The 16,337-nt window shown below is 32.6% G+C and overlaps 2 protein-coding genes across 3 annotated transcripts in view; one reads left to right on the plus strand and one right to left on the minus strand.

Annotated features, from left to right (window-relative positions):
* LOC119828501 (neuroendocrine convertase 2) overlaps positions 1-12,457 on the plus strand; it is a 46,231-nt gene extending 33,774 nt beyond the window's left edge. Inside the window, exons 7-14 of the mRNA XM_038350669.1 lie at positions 1,438-1,613; positions 5,694-5,806; positions 6,356-6,556; positions 9,009-9,084; positions 9,487-9,644; positions 10,107-10,271; positions 10,480-10,597; positions 11,426-12,457. Of these exons, the coding sequence (XP_038206597.1) occupies positions 1,438-1,613; positions 5,694-5,806; positions 6,356-6,556; positions 9,009-9,084; positions 9,487-9,644; positions 10,107-10,271; positions 10,480-10,597; positions 11,426-11,596 (1,178 nt within the window). The 3' untranslated portion in view covers positions 11,597-12,457. The remainder of the gene's footprint in view (positions 1-1,437; positions 1,614-5,693; positions 5,807-6,355; positions 6,557-9,008; positions 9,085-9,486; positions 9,645-10,106; positions 10,272-10,479; positions 10,598-11,425) is intronic.
* Positions 12,458-14,235: 1,778 nt separating this feature from the next.
* LOC119828818 (putative epidermal cell surface receptor) overlaps positions 14,236-16,337 on the minus strand; it is a 29,811-nt gene continuing 27,709 nt past the window's right edge. Inside the window, exons 17-18 of one of the 2 annotated variants that reach the window (XM_038351101.1) lie at positions 15,771-15,842; positions 14,236-15,443 (exon numbers count right to left, since the gene is read on the minus strand). In XM_038351101.1, coding sequence (XP_038207029.1) covers positions 15,436-15,443; positions 15,771-15,842 — 80 coding nt within the window. In that variant the 3' untranslated portion in view covers positions 14,236-15,435. Of the gene's footprint in view, positions 15,444-15,770; positions 15,855-16,337 lie in introns of both variants that reach the window. The other variant, XM_038351100.1, reaches the window with a different exon arrangement.

A 16,337-nucleotide genomic window follows, 5' to 3' on the forward strand; every position in this document is an offset into this window, starting at 1 on the left:
TACGTAATCAACATTTTGACGAAGTGCTCGTGGTGGAAATCTCAGTTACATCACCGTTAGAGACACATTACTAAATAGTTACTTGGTTAGGAAATAATGCAGTTGAACTGACGTAACATTGGTTGTGTAAGGGCCGGTAAGTAATGGAATTAATACTTCAGAGGTCCGACATATTCTGGAACTGTTTTAATTGTTTCCAGTTAATTGATTCGATATTTTTACAAATTTACATTTAATATTAGTGCACGAATATGAAAGAGGTCGATCAACGTTAAATCTGCAATTTAGGCAATAGATGTCATCGTATCAAATCATTTATTAAACACACCAGGTAATGATGGAAAAGGTCTGTAAAATAATATCAAACAGAACTGAACAGAATAGAACAGTATAAAACTAAATCGGTCTCTACTGTCTGTCACTAAGTATGCTTACTTATTTATCCATAAAACCACCCAAAGGATTTTGATGCGGGGTTTTTTTAGTAGATTGATCCAAAAGGAAGCTTTACATGTATATAAATATGTACATATATCAAGAACTAACTTATAAATACATGTGTCCTAACATGAAACTCAGACTGATGCCAATTATTATATAATGTCAACAGTTATGTCAATAGCATGCATACTTATGTGAAAAGCGAAATTAAATTGACAACTTAAAAGCATGTTTCATACGAGAATACTAAGTATACGTAGCGAGGAAATATTTTATGCATGTGTGCCTACCATTGTTTTCGGAACCGTTTCCAAACTATACCTACGCTATACTGTAGACAAGTAGTGGAGTGTTTCATCATTAGCATTAATTGCGATGTTAACATAAATTCAGAAACAGAAAATTTATGAATAATAAACCATGGTTAATTGCTTCGTGTTTCTAAAAGTTTTTTTTTATAGTAGTACAACTTCAACAGATAAAAAAGTAGAACATATAATTTTTTTAAACACAGATAATGTAATATTGTATTACTTCGCATAAAAAACTTTAAAGAAGGTATTTTAAAGTGTTTTAAAATACATTGTATTAGTAAATTTAATGTTATTTTCATTGTCTATTACTTCACAATGAAAATAGCTTTAAATTAGTCAATTAAAACGATAATCGGCGGTTAATTAAGCTTTATTATCGACATTGTTTAGAATTTGTCAATGTTGAGTGATGCGGTTTGGAATTTAATTTCCTCTGTGTCAAAATGTTGTTAGACAAATTCATGTTATTAATAAAAAAGTGTTTTCGAAAGGGCGATATAAATTATCGAATAAACTATATTTACAATGTATATATATATTCAATATATTTATTATTTGTCTAAAATTCAGGTATCTTCTTAGAGGAATTGAATGTAAATATATAAAAAATAAATATATAAGCTGCTATGTATAGTTAAAAAATTAATTTTTGAACTAACTACACATAATTTTTTTTTGTCAGGTATAAGGATGTTGGACCAACCATACATGACGGATTTGATAGAGGCAAACTCCATGGGGCACGAGCCTCATAAGATCCACATTTACAGTGCGTCCTGGGGACCGACAGACGACGGCAGGACAGTGGATGGGCCGAGAAACGCAACCATGAGAGCTATTGTCAGAGGTGTAAACGAAGTAAGCAAGACTAATCGTGCTATTATCCTACTAATATTATAAATGCGAGGGTTTGTGAGGATGTGTGTATGCTTGTTACTCTTTCACGCGAAAACTACTGAACCAATTGCAATGAAAGTTGGTATGTAGAAAGCTGAACATCTAGAATAACATATAGGCAAGGCTTTTTATTCCGATATTCCTACGGGATACGAACTTACGCGGGTGATACTGCGGGACGCACCTAGTATTTTATATACCTGTGTATAGATTTTGTGTAACAAAGAATTGCTTATCCCTTTTAATAATAATGATTATTGATTTAGGCTATATTTTACAAAAAAATTATGCTACGATTAAATATGAAAACGTTTTTGAAACCAATATAATGCAACCATTGTATATGTTTGAATAAAGAAATGTTATATATATATATACTCATTCTAGTAAACAACAAAAGAATTTATACACAATATATTTGAGATTACGAGCATCATACACAAACGTATAGAAATGTTTATCCGATGTGACATTTAACAACTTTTTCACGAAGCCAATGCCGTCACTCATGACGTCATTATTAGAAAGCATTGCATATTACGTTATAGTATTATGTTATCTGTGGTATTACGCATCCAATGATTGTCAATATATTGACAAAATGCGAACACGCGTGAACGTTCAAATAATACACATTAAAAACAGTATCAATTGTTACTATTTTTCTTGATGAAGCGTTCCTTTCTAAATAAAAACTATAAGTCACAAGACTCAAAAGATAAGTTTCAATGAATTGACTGCTACCAATTCACTGTTTTTATTGTCCTTCGTATTTGGGGACAGATGATCTCTGATAAGGTGGATGTTTTTTCACTTTCTCATTCTCTTCATTTCTGTTAATCTTTATGCATATTGAATTTTCATTTGAGATCTAACTATTTGTATGGTGATATATCAATATTAAACTAGCTTGCCGCCCGCGGCTTTTTCCGATAAGTCTCATGACTTTAAGCATCATTGCTTTTATATGAAGTTTCAGTATGACATCTACTTACTAATAGCAACTACTTTATACTTTATATCAATTAAATTATTTCTGTGACGATAATGCCTATGAAGAATGCAATCTACATAAGTTATACTAGATCGTAAGACATTTAAGTTTATTAAATACATACATTCATAACATAACCATCATGAAAAAAAACACTTTCCTTTAAGGAAAGGCAAATAGCAACGTACCTACATTGATTTGAAAATATTTCATTTAGCCTAAACATTATGTAAAGGATTCATACATTATTTTGAATATCTAATTGTTTTATATACAATAACATATAATTCACATTTTCATAAAATTTATCTCTCTATATTCACTTGTTTATTTGTCTTTCACGCTGCAACGGAGCAGTTCAATCGTATAATTTTCACATAGGAGGCTAGAGAGTGACATAGGCCACTATTTACCGCGGAAATATCTCATGCCCATAGGAATTTCCCGAGACCTTGCGAGTGAGATCGCGGCGCAAAAATGAACTACATATTTGGAACTTGTTTAAAAACGATTTTATGTATAATGTCCGCTCTCCGCGATGCTAAGATTTATTTAATTGAATAAATAATATCATAAATTTCAAACTACTTGTACAGATACACAAAAGCTTAACCTTGCAGTCAATTTAATTAAATTTCATCTTCACTTTGCAATTTAACTTGATAAAGGTTGAATCAAGAACAATAAAATAATAACATCTCAATTTATGATAGATCGAAGTGCTTTCATCAATCAAATAACTGTTAAATTAATTATTGGATAGCTTTATTGCTTTTCGTGGAAAAGTTAGAAACTTGCTTATTCGATGCCACTCATTATGCCATTTAAGCAAATAATTTATATAATTATTTTACTAGAAATTAATTTTTCAGTGTTTTAGATATAGCGCTTATATTGTGAGCCTAACACGGTTAGGCTCACAATATAAGCGCTATATATATAGATACGATATATACGATCTCCGATTCCGGTAGAAACAAGTCAAGTCCACGCAGATTTAAAGTTATTCTTAGTCCATACAACTATAACCATAATTCTAAATGGATAGCGTATACTACATTATAGGTACTTCTATAAAAAAAGTAGCTTACCCGAAAAAAAGAAGTGAAAATGACAGGTAACGTAGGTAATAGAGCATTAATTCGTGTAATCTGTGGTTCGGTGTTTAAAAGTCACTATTTTTATTTTTTACCTGCATGTTTTATATTAAACTTTTCCAAGCCTCACAAACGATAAGTTCTTGTATGTTTATAAGTGTATTTCCATATAGATAGATATTTAAAAGATAACGATGTGGGAGGGGAAATTTATCTGCTATGGAAAATTGGAATCGCCGCTGTCCAGTTTGTTTTTTACAAAGTGTAGTTATAATACAACGATCATTTAAATTTTGTCATCTTATTTTAGTGAAGCTCTTTTCTTTTTTTATTCAGTATTGTGGATTATGTGAATTTAGTTAAGATGTGTAGCTGTGAAAATTGTTTATGACCTTTTGGTCAAAACTTGAAAATGTTGCCGATTTATTCGATAGAATCTCTGTAATTAAACTCTGTAAGTAAAATTAGGTCAATTCTATGAATTGATTTGGTTTACCACATTTCCACGGAAAACCCACTTTATATGTTTAGCTGTATAAATAAATACAAAAAATTGTGAAACATTAATACTTAATTAAAATACAGTTTTATTTAATAAAAATTATAACAATAACTATAAGGGCTTCTGAAAATGAGCGCTGTCTTATACTTACGATTCCTGGGCAGCAATAGTTGAGGCGCCTTTCGCTTCTCTAAGAGACATGAAATTTGAATGGTATGTTATACCAAATGTTTGAAGCAATAAACAACTTCTTATTTCATTTTAAAAGATTCAGATTTGAACACAAACATGCCTCATGTATTTTATTATTGACTCTTTATAAAAGTTGTTTACCAATTACATGTAATTCTAAAATATTCATGTAGGTATAAACGCCAATAAATGATAGACTGAAGTGATATAAATCTAAATATTGAAAGAAAGTTAAAAAAAGGAGCGAAGAAGTAAAAATAATCTTGAAGACAAAGGAGGGCTTATTGCATTTTTGCCTTCTGACGCCTCCACAAAGCCCGTCGGTAAAGCATTTTAGCTTCCTTTATTCCTAGCCTCTCAGCCGTCATTTCCTTTCTAAATGATAGCTGAAAGTTGAAAAATAACGACGCCGATGCTTCCGACGTGAAATGAACAAGCTTTCACAAAACAATTTTCCACATCTCCAGTGTAGGTACCTACATTTGAAACATGCTTTTCATAAAACGGTTAATTTTCAATTTTCCATTTCAGTTACTAGACTCTCTTCTTTAATCAAGCTATGGTAATATAACATAAACTGGATTTGTCCAGTACTAGACCTAACGTAATTCTCCATTTACAAAACCTTCTCGAACATAATAGTGTGTGCTTATAACGTCCTTTTTTTCGTCTTAAACCAAAATAGTAACACCACTCTTAAATAGATTATATAATGCCCAAAACGACTTATAAATCCGTTGGGCAATAATGACCATGCTTCAGAAAACCTTTAAATTTCCCCCGGGAGCCATCGAACACTGTTTTTGTTTTCTATTTGACGAATACAATGTACGATGACTGAAATAATTTATCCGACGCACGCGTGTTATAAGAGAATATTTGTTTATTGTTCCATTGAAATGCTTACTTACGAATTTAATTCTTGAATATATGTTATAATAACTACGGATTTCTTCTTTATGTCTTCTTACTTAATTACTGTGTCTGTTTAAAACGATATTTAGAGGAAACCTAGATCTAGGCTGTATAAAGATACTTCTTCAACTTTAAAATGTTTAATCTTCATATTTTCACACATCATTTAAATATCAACTTAATACGTAAGAGATTATTAATTTTAAAATAAAACTCTTCAATATAAAACGTGCGTAGTAAAATATATAAGACATCTATATAATAATTGGTGGGAGTGGTAAAATGGCAACACACCCATAAAATTATCAATTGTCAATGAATCAATTTAATTAATTCGACAGGGTCGCAATGGACTCGGCAATATTTACGTGTGGGCGAGCGGCGACGGCGGCGAAGATGACGACTGTAATTGCGACGGCTATGCTGCGTCTATGTGGACTGTATCTATTAATAGGTGACACCTCTTTGTTTCTTAAGTTTTTCTTCTCTATAATAGGGTACCATCAGAGGGATAATACCCGGTCTTTTGGTAGGCTTACGTAGGTCACAGATCCATACAGGTCAATTAAAGTTGAGCAAATCACAAGGTGACATTTAATGCGAAGAAATATTCATATATTGAGTAAGTAGAACGATATTATACTACATTACTTAATGCTTACTATGATTTTCCTTCAAAATGCGTTTAATAAACAATTTCATTATACTTTCAGCGTAATTAAATTAATCATTTTAGTCGCAGTTTCAATTTTGAGAATCGAAAAATGAACGGATTAAATTTTTTTATAATAAAGTTTTTCTTTTTTAAAAATTTTTCTTTTACTATTCATAATGTTTCACATAGGGTTTCATACATATCATTGAAAGCTGACATAATGGACAGATAGTGACAATAGTGTTTAATGACTACTGGTACTAAGTACAATTGTGTTTGTACCTTAGCAAATCATCTTGCTAAGCGGCATAGCAGCTACAATTCCTAATCGAGAGTATAAATCAACAGCGCAATCAACGACGGACAGAACGCGCACTACGACGAGTCCTGCTCGTCGACGCTCGCCAGTACATTCAGTAATGGTGCACGGGACCCGAGCACGGGGGTCGCGACCACCGACCTGTATGGCAAGTGCACCGCGACGCACTCAGGCACCTCCGCCGCCGCGCCTGAAGCGGCTGGCGTGTTCGCGCTGGCGCTGCACGCTAAGTGAGCTGTCACCCTTACTATCCTAACTTCCCTATTAAATATAAACTGATACATTTACTATTAATGTTGGAGTCGAGCACGTTTGGGCACGGATTGGACCAGCTCGCATCGGTAAAGTACCACACCCCTACAGAAGACCGACGTGAAATAGTAGCACAGTAGCATACTATTTTTTTTAGGTTATTTGTATTTATAGGGAGAGAGTCGGAAACCTGTCTCCTTTTCCTTATCCTTTCCAGTTCATTCCTTCCTTCCAGTCGTAAATCTTTTCCTCATCCCGTACCCTTCATACATATAAAAACAAAAAAAAATCAACTAAACTTCCTTCAGATGCGCTATTGAATTGTGCAATTATAAATGTGTTTATTTATCTTTCTTTCAAGTTGCAATGGAGAAATTTAAAGTTATATTTTTGTATCTGGGGGTTATTATTTCTGTGTACAAATAATATCTTCAAAATCCGAACATATTATTTGCAACAAACATTTACTGATATTAATTTTTCGCCCTACCTACCTACCTATCGCCTGCAGTTATCCGCCTCCGCGATTCGTAATTGATTAACGCGTCGTGTTAAATTTGTTCTATCGAAGGAAAATTCGCTTTGTGAAATGATAAAATAATATTTCGAATCCACCAGTAAATCCAGACAAAGGGAAACGCTTTCTACAATATAATTATAACTCTGTTTCTGTTAATAGCATTATTATTTCTGATGATCAAAATCATAACGTATTTTCAACCGTCTTTATAGAATGGTGTTATCAGTTCAACTGTTTTTTGTGTTTGTCACGTTATAACTTTTAACTGGATGAGCCACTGATACCTGTTTATTTGAGAATTGGTGCCTATCAAATCCCATTTAAATTTGGTCTAGTTTTGACAATGTGAAGGCGGTTTCTTTTTTTTAATAATTAGTATTATAACGTAGTGCAGAACTAGATTTATGTGACACAATGTAGAAATGTTTATAACCCAACCCGAGGCAGCTTTGTTCTCGGCTTTATGTAGTACTAGCTGCGCCCCGCGGTTTCACCCGCGTAATCACCCACATCCCGTAAATAATCGGGATAAAAGTTGCCTATATGTTATTCCAGTTGTCCAGCTGTCTACGTACCAAATTTCATTGCAATCCGTTCAGTAGTTTTTGCGTGAAAGAGCAACAAACAAACACACATCCTTACAAACTTTCGCATTTATAATATTAGTAGGATTCACGATAATATACAATATTTGGTATTATCTATAGTCTACACTCTGAATATCTGACCTCCTCGGGAAATATTGCTACAGCAGCATCCCCTTGGGGATTTACAATACCTACCGTACTACATGTAAACTAAATAATATTTGGTATGATAATTTGTTTTCAGGGAATTTTGTAAATCACGTTACTAAACTTGTTTCACAGCAAAATAATAAAGCGTGATGAAACTGTGATTACGGTTTTTTATAAGAATAAGTAGGTGTTTATAATAATATTATGAGTACCGACTTATTCTTATACGAAATATTGTTATTGATAAAAACAAAAAATATGGTGAATTTTAAAGTATAGTATATATTAAGAAATTGAGTTACTTTTTAATTAATTGATTTCGTTGAATTTATCCCTCTTTCACATGCGTCGTACGTAACTTCGTACTTAATTATCTTTATTAAAATATACCGAAACATTACAATAATATTACAATAACCTTGACTATATAATTAAAAACTATGAACTTTCTTAGACACAATGAAATAGGCAAGAAAGAAATATCGAAATATTCCGCAATTCCACCACTAAAGGCCACGGAATTTTATTTTTCTCATCAGAATTTAATTTACTTGTTAAGCTTCAGGAGCTGATTGTTTGTAGTATGACTGGACGAACACAATATCTTGTATATTGATGGAAACGAGATTTCCATTAAAATTTCACAATCTCTATTAATTATTTTTGTAATGAACGTTTGCAAAAGGTTCTCTTAATTTAAAACCTTTGTTGAAGTTGAAATTTGTGTTCGTTTATGCAGAATATTATGGAGTTTAATATTCGAGTTTAAATTGGTATTTAAGAAACTTTGTTTAGGTATTTAAATAAATCAAATAGTATACTGCTGGAGTATTCATATTTCGTTATTACTTCGATTAATCGAATCTCGTTATTAAGCACGAATTCATCTTTAAATTGTCAACTTTTAATTATCTATATAAGGTGCCAAAGTTTGTATAATTTTTTAAGATCTAGGTAGCTAGATATTGTTTGGTGCTCTTTCACGTAAAAATTATGTAACTATTTGGCTCAGACTTTATAAGATATATACAGAAATATATAAAGTTAGACTGGAATACATACCTACATCATTATATCTGTGTTCGAAGTCATTAAACCCTCAGGCTCAAGTAAATAATCTTAAATGAAATTTCTCTTGCTCTTCGTTTGAAGTTAATATCTTTAATTTTTCAGCCCCAACCTGACCTGGCGTGATATTCAGCATCTAACAGTATTAACATCTAAGAGAAATTCCCTATACGATGCAAAGGTAAGGCTTATGAACAGACCCCGTATCAATTAAGACTGTGGCACCTGTATGCAAATGATGTTAGTTCTGCCTTGAATGCTGATGCTTTTGATTCGATTTGACTTTCCGTCACCATTGGATTTGCTAAATAGTTTGTATTGCTCCTAAGACTTCAGGAAAAGAACTTTAAAATTTTGTTTGCAAGCTATATGATCTTTCCGTTTCGTAATCGTGTATTGATTCTTTCTAGAAATGAAGCTTTTCATAAATTGAGTTTGAGCAATTAATGTTTGATTGGATAAAAAATACAATTACTGTTTTGAAATAATTTTTTTAATTATTTTTTGACAAAAACAAGAACTATCTATATATTCTGCATATCATTTAAGGTAAAACCACTAAACTACAATATCCATTTAACAGGGTCGTTTCCACTGGACTATGAACGGAGTAGGCTTGGAGTTTAACCATCTCTTCGGCTTCGGAGTACTGGATGCAGGCGCTATGACAGCACTGGCGGCGAATTGGAGATCGGTCCCACCGCGGTATCATTGCGAAGCTGGATCTGTTAATACTCATACGTAAGTAGGAGTGTCACTTAATAAAATATGTCATTATATTTCTACGACCCTGGATTATATTTTGCTAGAAATACTTCACCATGTTGTTGCTTATACAGATAATATAAAATGTATAAGTAACAACTATGAGTTTTAAAATATCTTCCTACTATTTCTTTATACAATTTCACAGTCATTTTTGGTGCACACTAATAATCTTGACATTTAGGGGAGTCACGGGGAGACTGACCAAGCTCGCTGTAAAGTGTTCGAAACGTCGGGTTAATAATATAATGAATAAATCGCGTTTAAAATCCCTTAATTTCTAAATGTATAATACTCGCGTGAAATCAAACACAAGAAAATACTATCTTGACATTTACCTCCAATCGAAGTAACATTCAATTGTTTGTAAAAAAATGATCCTAGTCTTCAAATCACATAGACGGACCCTCTCAATGTCATCATGATCATCACTTTCAGGGAGATCCCAGCGGACGGTAGTGTGACGTTACACATAGACACGACGGCGTGCGCGGGCAGCGCCAGCGAGGTGCGCTACTTGGAGCACGTGCAGGCGGTCGTCAGCGCCAACGCGACCCGCCGCGGGGACCTCGAGTTCTTCCTCACCAGCCCTATGGGAACCAGGTTGGTGATTGCTATCCTTGGTGGATTATTCTCAATAGCCAAACTTTAGGCACGTGTACGGATGTGAATTCAAGATCCATGTGCCCTAAATGATCGAAATTTAAGGTGGATGAGCGAAGATTTGTATTGTAAAAACGCATGCTGTAAAAAAATTTAGAATTTTATTTGCTAGGATTTTAATGAATAATTATTCTAATTAATGCTTTAGATCAATGATACTGAGTAGGCGGTCGAACGATGATGATATGCGAGATGGCTTCACGAAGTGGCCCTTCATGACAACGCACACGTGGGGTGAATACCCACAAGGAACCTGGACTTTGGAAGTGAGTTATCTTATTATATATGTATGTATATTAAAGCTTAACAAGCAAAAATAATTTACGTTGGATATTTATTTTCTTCTTGTGCTGTTAAAATTTGATAGTGTCGATACACCAAGCGTCTTATTCCCATCAACCAATAAGCAATATAATTTTAATACACGTTTTCGTTGTAATAAAAGGCAAGGGATATTAATTTATTTTGCTGCTTTCTTACTTTTACTATTGAAATACAATACTTGTTTTATTATATTCTCTACTAGCTGCGCCCCGCGGTATCATATCGGGATAAAGAGTTGCTTATATGTTATTCCAGTTGTCCAGCTATCTACGTACCAAATTTCATTGCAACCAGTTCAGCAGTTTTTGCGTGAAAGAGTAACAAACACACACGCACATTCTTACAAACTTTCGCATTTATAATATTAGTAGGATTAGTAGGATTTCTTTGGCACGTATTATTTAACAGTTGTGCAAATCGTGTACAAATTAAAATCAATTTTGAGTACAGATTTGGTACTGCACTTAATTAATCGTGATATAACGACATAAAGGATGTACATAATTCATATTCATAATTGATCTGTTCATAACTGATAAGTCAAGAGGTATAGATTGTTATATAAAAAAGCACTCCGGGAGTGGCACGTTGAAATGTGACTAAATAGCCAGAATGACTCTAGTTGTCTCTTTTTCACTCACGATAATTAAATCTTATCATCTTACTTTGACATGTAATCGTAACGTAGTACGATATTGCAACAAAGTTATTATTGCGTACATCAATTGATGTACATGTATGACCCGACCATGAACATGTGGGCTGTGCAGGCGCGGTTCAACGGCGGCTCCGGGCCGAGCGCGTCGTCGGGCTGGGTGCGCGGTTGGTCGCTGGTGCTGCACGGCACGCGCGCGCCGCCGTACGCGCAGCTGCAGCCGCAGGACCCGCACTCCAAGCTCGCGGTCGTCAAGAAGGCGCACGAGGACAACGCACGGACATAAACATATTGGGCTATTTCTACCTTCCTTTTGTGTGTTTTGGTCGCTTCGATTTTGTTCGTTTATGTTGTTTTATTTTTCTGTAATTTATATTTCTACCCCCATTTCGATGCCATGAAGCAGGCGCATGAAGAAATCGCACGCACATTTAAACATATGCTGCACAGTTTATTTCTATCTCCGATTTCTATCTACCAATAGATTTTAATTGCCATGCGGTATTGTTTTACCTCTATTTGTCATGTGTTAGTGTTATGTTTTTGCTATTTAGATCTTTGGTTTCTCAGCTTTGACTGATTTTAATTGTTGTTTTTATCCCGTCTGATTTGGTTTAAGTAATGTTTTTTTCTTTCTACCATTCCTATTAGTTTCTTTTGTATCTTTTTATAAGTGAATGTTTGTGATATAATGTTGATTCTCTTCCATAAAGGGTTACTTTATCTACGCTACGATATAGGTATTGTAATCAAAAAAGTAAATATATTTCGTTATTTATAACTTTTATTAACTGTTTCATGTAGTACCTTTAATTTATATCTATTTACCTAGTTATGTTTTTTACACATCAAGCTGTAATACAAATTATTTATTAATTACTCGTGTGTTATAAAGCATCTTTGATTTATTTTAAATGACTATATGGAGTAATTTTATTTTACGGTTAAAATAATGTGATTTTCTGTTTACTTCAGTTTTCACTAGACTTCATTTTTAGATGTGTTAATTGTACTTAATTTTTTTTCAGTTTGTGGCATAAAACTAGTATTATTTTTTACACATTTATTCGCATTTACATCCATTCCATTATATTAGAATATCCTCAAAATTATAAATGATATCTAACTAAACATAATATTACCTAAACTCCTTAGAATAAAATACAAACGTTTGTTTTTTTTTTTTTTTATTTATTTTAATTATTATGTGTCATTTATAAATATATAAGTGGCAGTTTATAATTTAATTTCCATTTTTACTTACTGCCGTGTCAATGATTTATCATTTATTATATTCGAAATTCAATTGGAAATGAAACCTTTTAAATGTGAAGTCATATTTTTCCCTTTCCTAATTTTGGCATGTGTTAAAACAGAGCTTCATATGGCAATACTACGTATGACCAATTAAAAGAGGCCAAATGTTTTTAATCCGGCCAGTATGGAACTATGTATTTAAAAAAAAATATTCGAATGAAATTTATTAGTATCTATAATTAACTTCTTACTATTTATATATACCTGTTATTACATATGACATATGTAGCTAATTATCAAGTGTATTTACTTGTTTTATTTTAATATATATTTCTAGCTAGTGTCAAACGTTGACGATTTTTTTATTATTCTTATTGCTTCGGAGTTCAGACTTCTAAACATATAATTCTTCTGAACATTAAATACGCGAAAGGTAAAACATGTAATTATTTATTTTGTTTGAAAATCGTTTTATCGACTCATCAGAAATATTGTTCATCTTCTTCGTGCATTAATCTATGAATAAATCAAAAGTTGACATATCAGGTCTGTATGTGAACAACTAATATTTTATGGAAAAAATACAAAATAAATAAGTAATTAACAGGTTGCATAGAAGTTGAGCAAGATTTGCTGTTACTGTTTTAAGGAAAACATACATTTTAATAATTTTAAAGTTTACGTCATGTACCTATATACCCAAAACGATTTATAGTTTACGTTGTGTTGGTATAAATTTAAGTTATTTATTATACAAATTTATTTCTTTAAACCCAGCAAAGAAATAAATTTGAATATTTATGGTTTATTGCCTTATATCTGGTGTGAACCATATAATGCATATATAAAATTATAACTATCTATACATAAATTATATAAAATGTAATCTTCCTTTTGGGCCCAACATCAAACATTAAAACGAAACATTTTTAGTACATAACATAACGATATTTCAAAAATTTTAAACGTCTCCATTAATGGCTATTTATTCAATTATAAATATTAATCGTCAATAGAATCACAAAGTTTTATATTGGGCATAAAAGTAGTTTTAATACAAATTACAAATGTAGTTAAGTGCATAAAATCATATAAAGAGAAATCTATTATGTATTATTATAGAAAATATAATGTGATTTGGTGTTGTATTTGAATTAAAACATGTTTTTCTAATTAATATCCTTTCCCTTTCTTAACTGTGAAAATCTATATTTTCCCTCTGATATATGGTTATATGTTATTTGTCTATGACATTATACATATCTATTCGTTAACATGTATTGTAAATTAGTTTAGCAAATATTGACTTAGTAGGTTTAATGCTTCTTAAACAGAGCCAAGTCCCTAGAATTTCCACTTCAGAACATCTGTATTTACCATCCTTCTCACACTGGACAGTAACGGTGTCCCTATATTGGAATCGCCCATGAGCGTAGTGGTTTCAGGATCTATACTTGTCGTAGGTAGAAAAGTATCTTCTAGTTACATTGGGTATAGAATAAAATAAGACTCGGGTGATATAAATAAAGATTTATTGCTTAAGTAACGCATAACAAGTAGCAGGTTTCAACGATTTTTATTATATTTTCAATATACCAACCATGTATCTAAATTTCTATTAGTATATTTATTATTAGTTTATTGATTACTTGAGTTCAAAATAACATCGGAGAAATTTGTTTAAGTTTTGTAGTATTGATATGCTTTATAACTCAACATAGGAAAATATATTTATGTATGACAGTACATTGACAATGTGATTGTACATGTTTAAAACATCGAAATATCTTTTTATTAAGTCCTACATTACTAGGTTCTCGCCCGTAACTTCGCTTGCGCTTCAAAGGGTGTTCCCGCTTAGTTCCTGTATTTCCGAGAAAAAAACTAACTCATATATCCTTTCTCGGATCTCAAACTATACCTGTGCCTTTCATTTAAATCGATTTAGCGGTTTAGACATGAATAAGAGACAAAGTTACTTTCGCATTAATCATATTTGATATAAGTAGGGATTCGCCCCTGTTCCCAGAAACCTAATATCATAGATATTTTTACTTCTTACCATATTTATAAAATTATTATTATGCTAAAATCTGCCATATTTACATAAATTATGTTCATTGGTTTTTCACATAATACCTATTGTTTTCATCTTTTATATAATAAATGTTTAACAATATATTTGCATCAATCCTAATCTCGGTAGGATATAATGAAGAAACGTAACAAGTAACGCAAGCAAAATAAAATGGAAAGACAGTCTTATTATTTTTACAATATGCTTATCTTATAAATAGTCTAAGTATAATATCAACACTATTTACATTTCTTGTATGATACGAATTTTTAGGCACTTTTTTTCAATAATTATAAATAGTTTCATAAATAGCGTAGCATTTTAAATCGCTAGATAAAACTGAAAAAAATCACGCTGTCACTGTGATTTGCGAAATATAATATTAAATGAAACAATTGAAAATATAGTTTGATAAGTTTGAATAATCACAATTTAACACTGCTAAGATTAGATGAATATAATATCTCCTCCTCACTAATCCAAGAGAAACAACATTATTTAATAGCAACTGAAATAGTTAATATGAAAAATTATGCAATTTCAAATGCATTTATAATAACAACCTAACGTTATCTTCTGACGCCTTAGTATACACACGCATATAATTTTGCACCAAGCATATTTGTTTCAAAGTTATTTCATTTACACTTTGTCCACAGCTATTTATTTACATATATTTGGACACGTTATACCCCCATTTCATTGTATGGCCGGCCGTTAGGGCGATCAATGTCGACAGCTCTTTCTGAAATCCCGTTTAGCCCATTCGTGTGGCCACGGGAGGTTAATTGTCAAAGATCTGGAAGCGAAAAAAATAGACTTTTAATAAAAAAATATCACTTGAAGGAACTTTGCTCGTATCATAGTTAAGGAAGTGTCGATACTTTTCAAAAATTTCATTTGTTTCTGGCTTACCAAAACCAATTTAGTCTGGTTTATCAATCCATATCAACCAGGGTAAACCAGACGAACGAAAAAGTATTTCCCAATTTAAGTAAATATGTAGGCATGTATTAAGAAATTGCTTTGACTTAAAGACTGTATCAGCTTATTTTGGAGTAGGTAGATAGTGAAAGAAGTTTTATTTTCTCTAGCAGATTTAAAACATTTTAAATGCAAATGTTACCCATTGTTTCTTGCTGTAATTCCAATTTGTACGCTGGATTGTCGTAAGGAGGCAAAGATGACTCGCGAGGAGCTGTTGGCACAGCTGAAAACAACGTGTAGTGAGTGAAATTCGGTTGTTTTATGTTTTATGTCATAGCGGGCTGCTGAGCTGGTGGTTCGTCTGATGGTAAACGATCACCACCGCCCATGAACATTCGCAGTGGCTCAGACCTCTGTCAATGCGCTGCCCGATTTTAAGGGATAAGGGATCAGGAAAGGATTGATGACTGGAAAGAAGGAATGGACTGGGAAGGGCTAGGAGAAGGAAATAGGCCTCCGGCTCCCCCACTCACCGTACGAAACACAATAGCAAGCTATTATTTCACGCCGGTTTTCTGTGGGGGTGTGGTACTTCCCCGGTGCGAGCTGGCCCAATTCATGCCGAAGCGTGCTCGACTCCCACAATAAATTCGGTTAATTTGCCAAAATTGATATTAGACTGTATTCAAAGCAAATAAATAATTCTATGATACTGAAAATTCTGGCTTTCTAGTAGTGAAGGGTTAAGTATTAACAGGAAAAATAT

Source organism: Zerene cesonia, chromosome 8, assembly GCF_012273895.1.
Source record: "Zerene cesonia ecotype Mississippi chromosome 8, Zerene_cesonia_1.1, whole genome shotgun sequence".
Taxonomy (NCBI): domain Eukaryota; kingdom Metazoa; phylum Arthropoda; class Insecta; order Lepidoptera; family Pieridae; genus Zerene; species Zerene cesonia.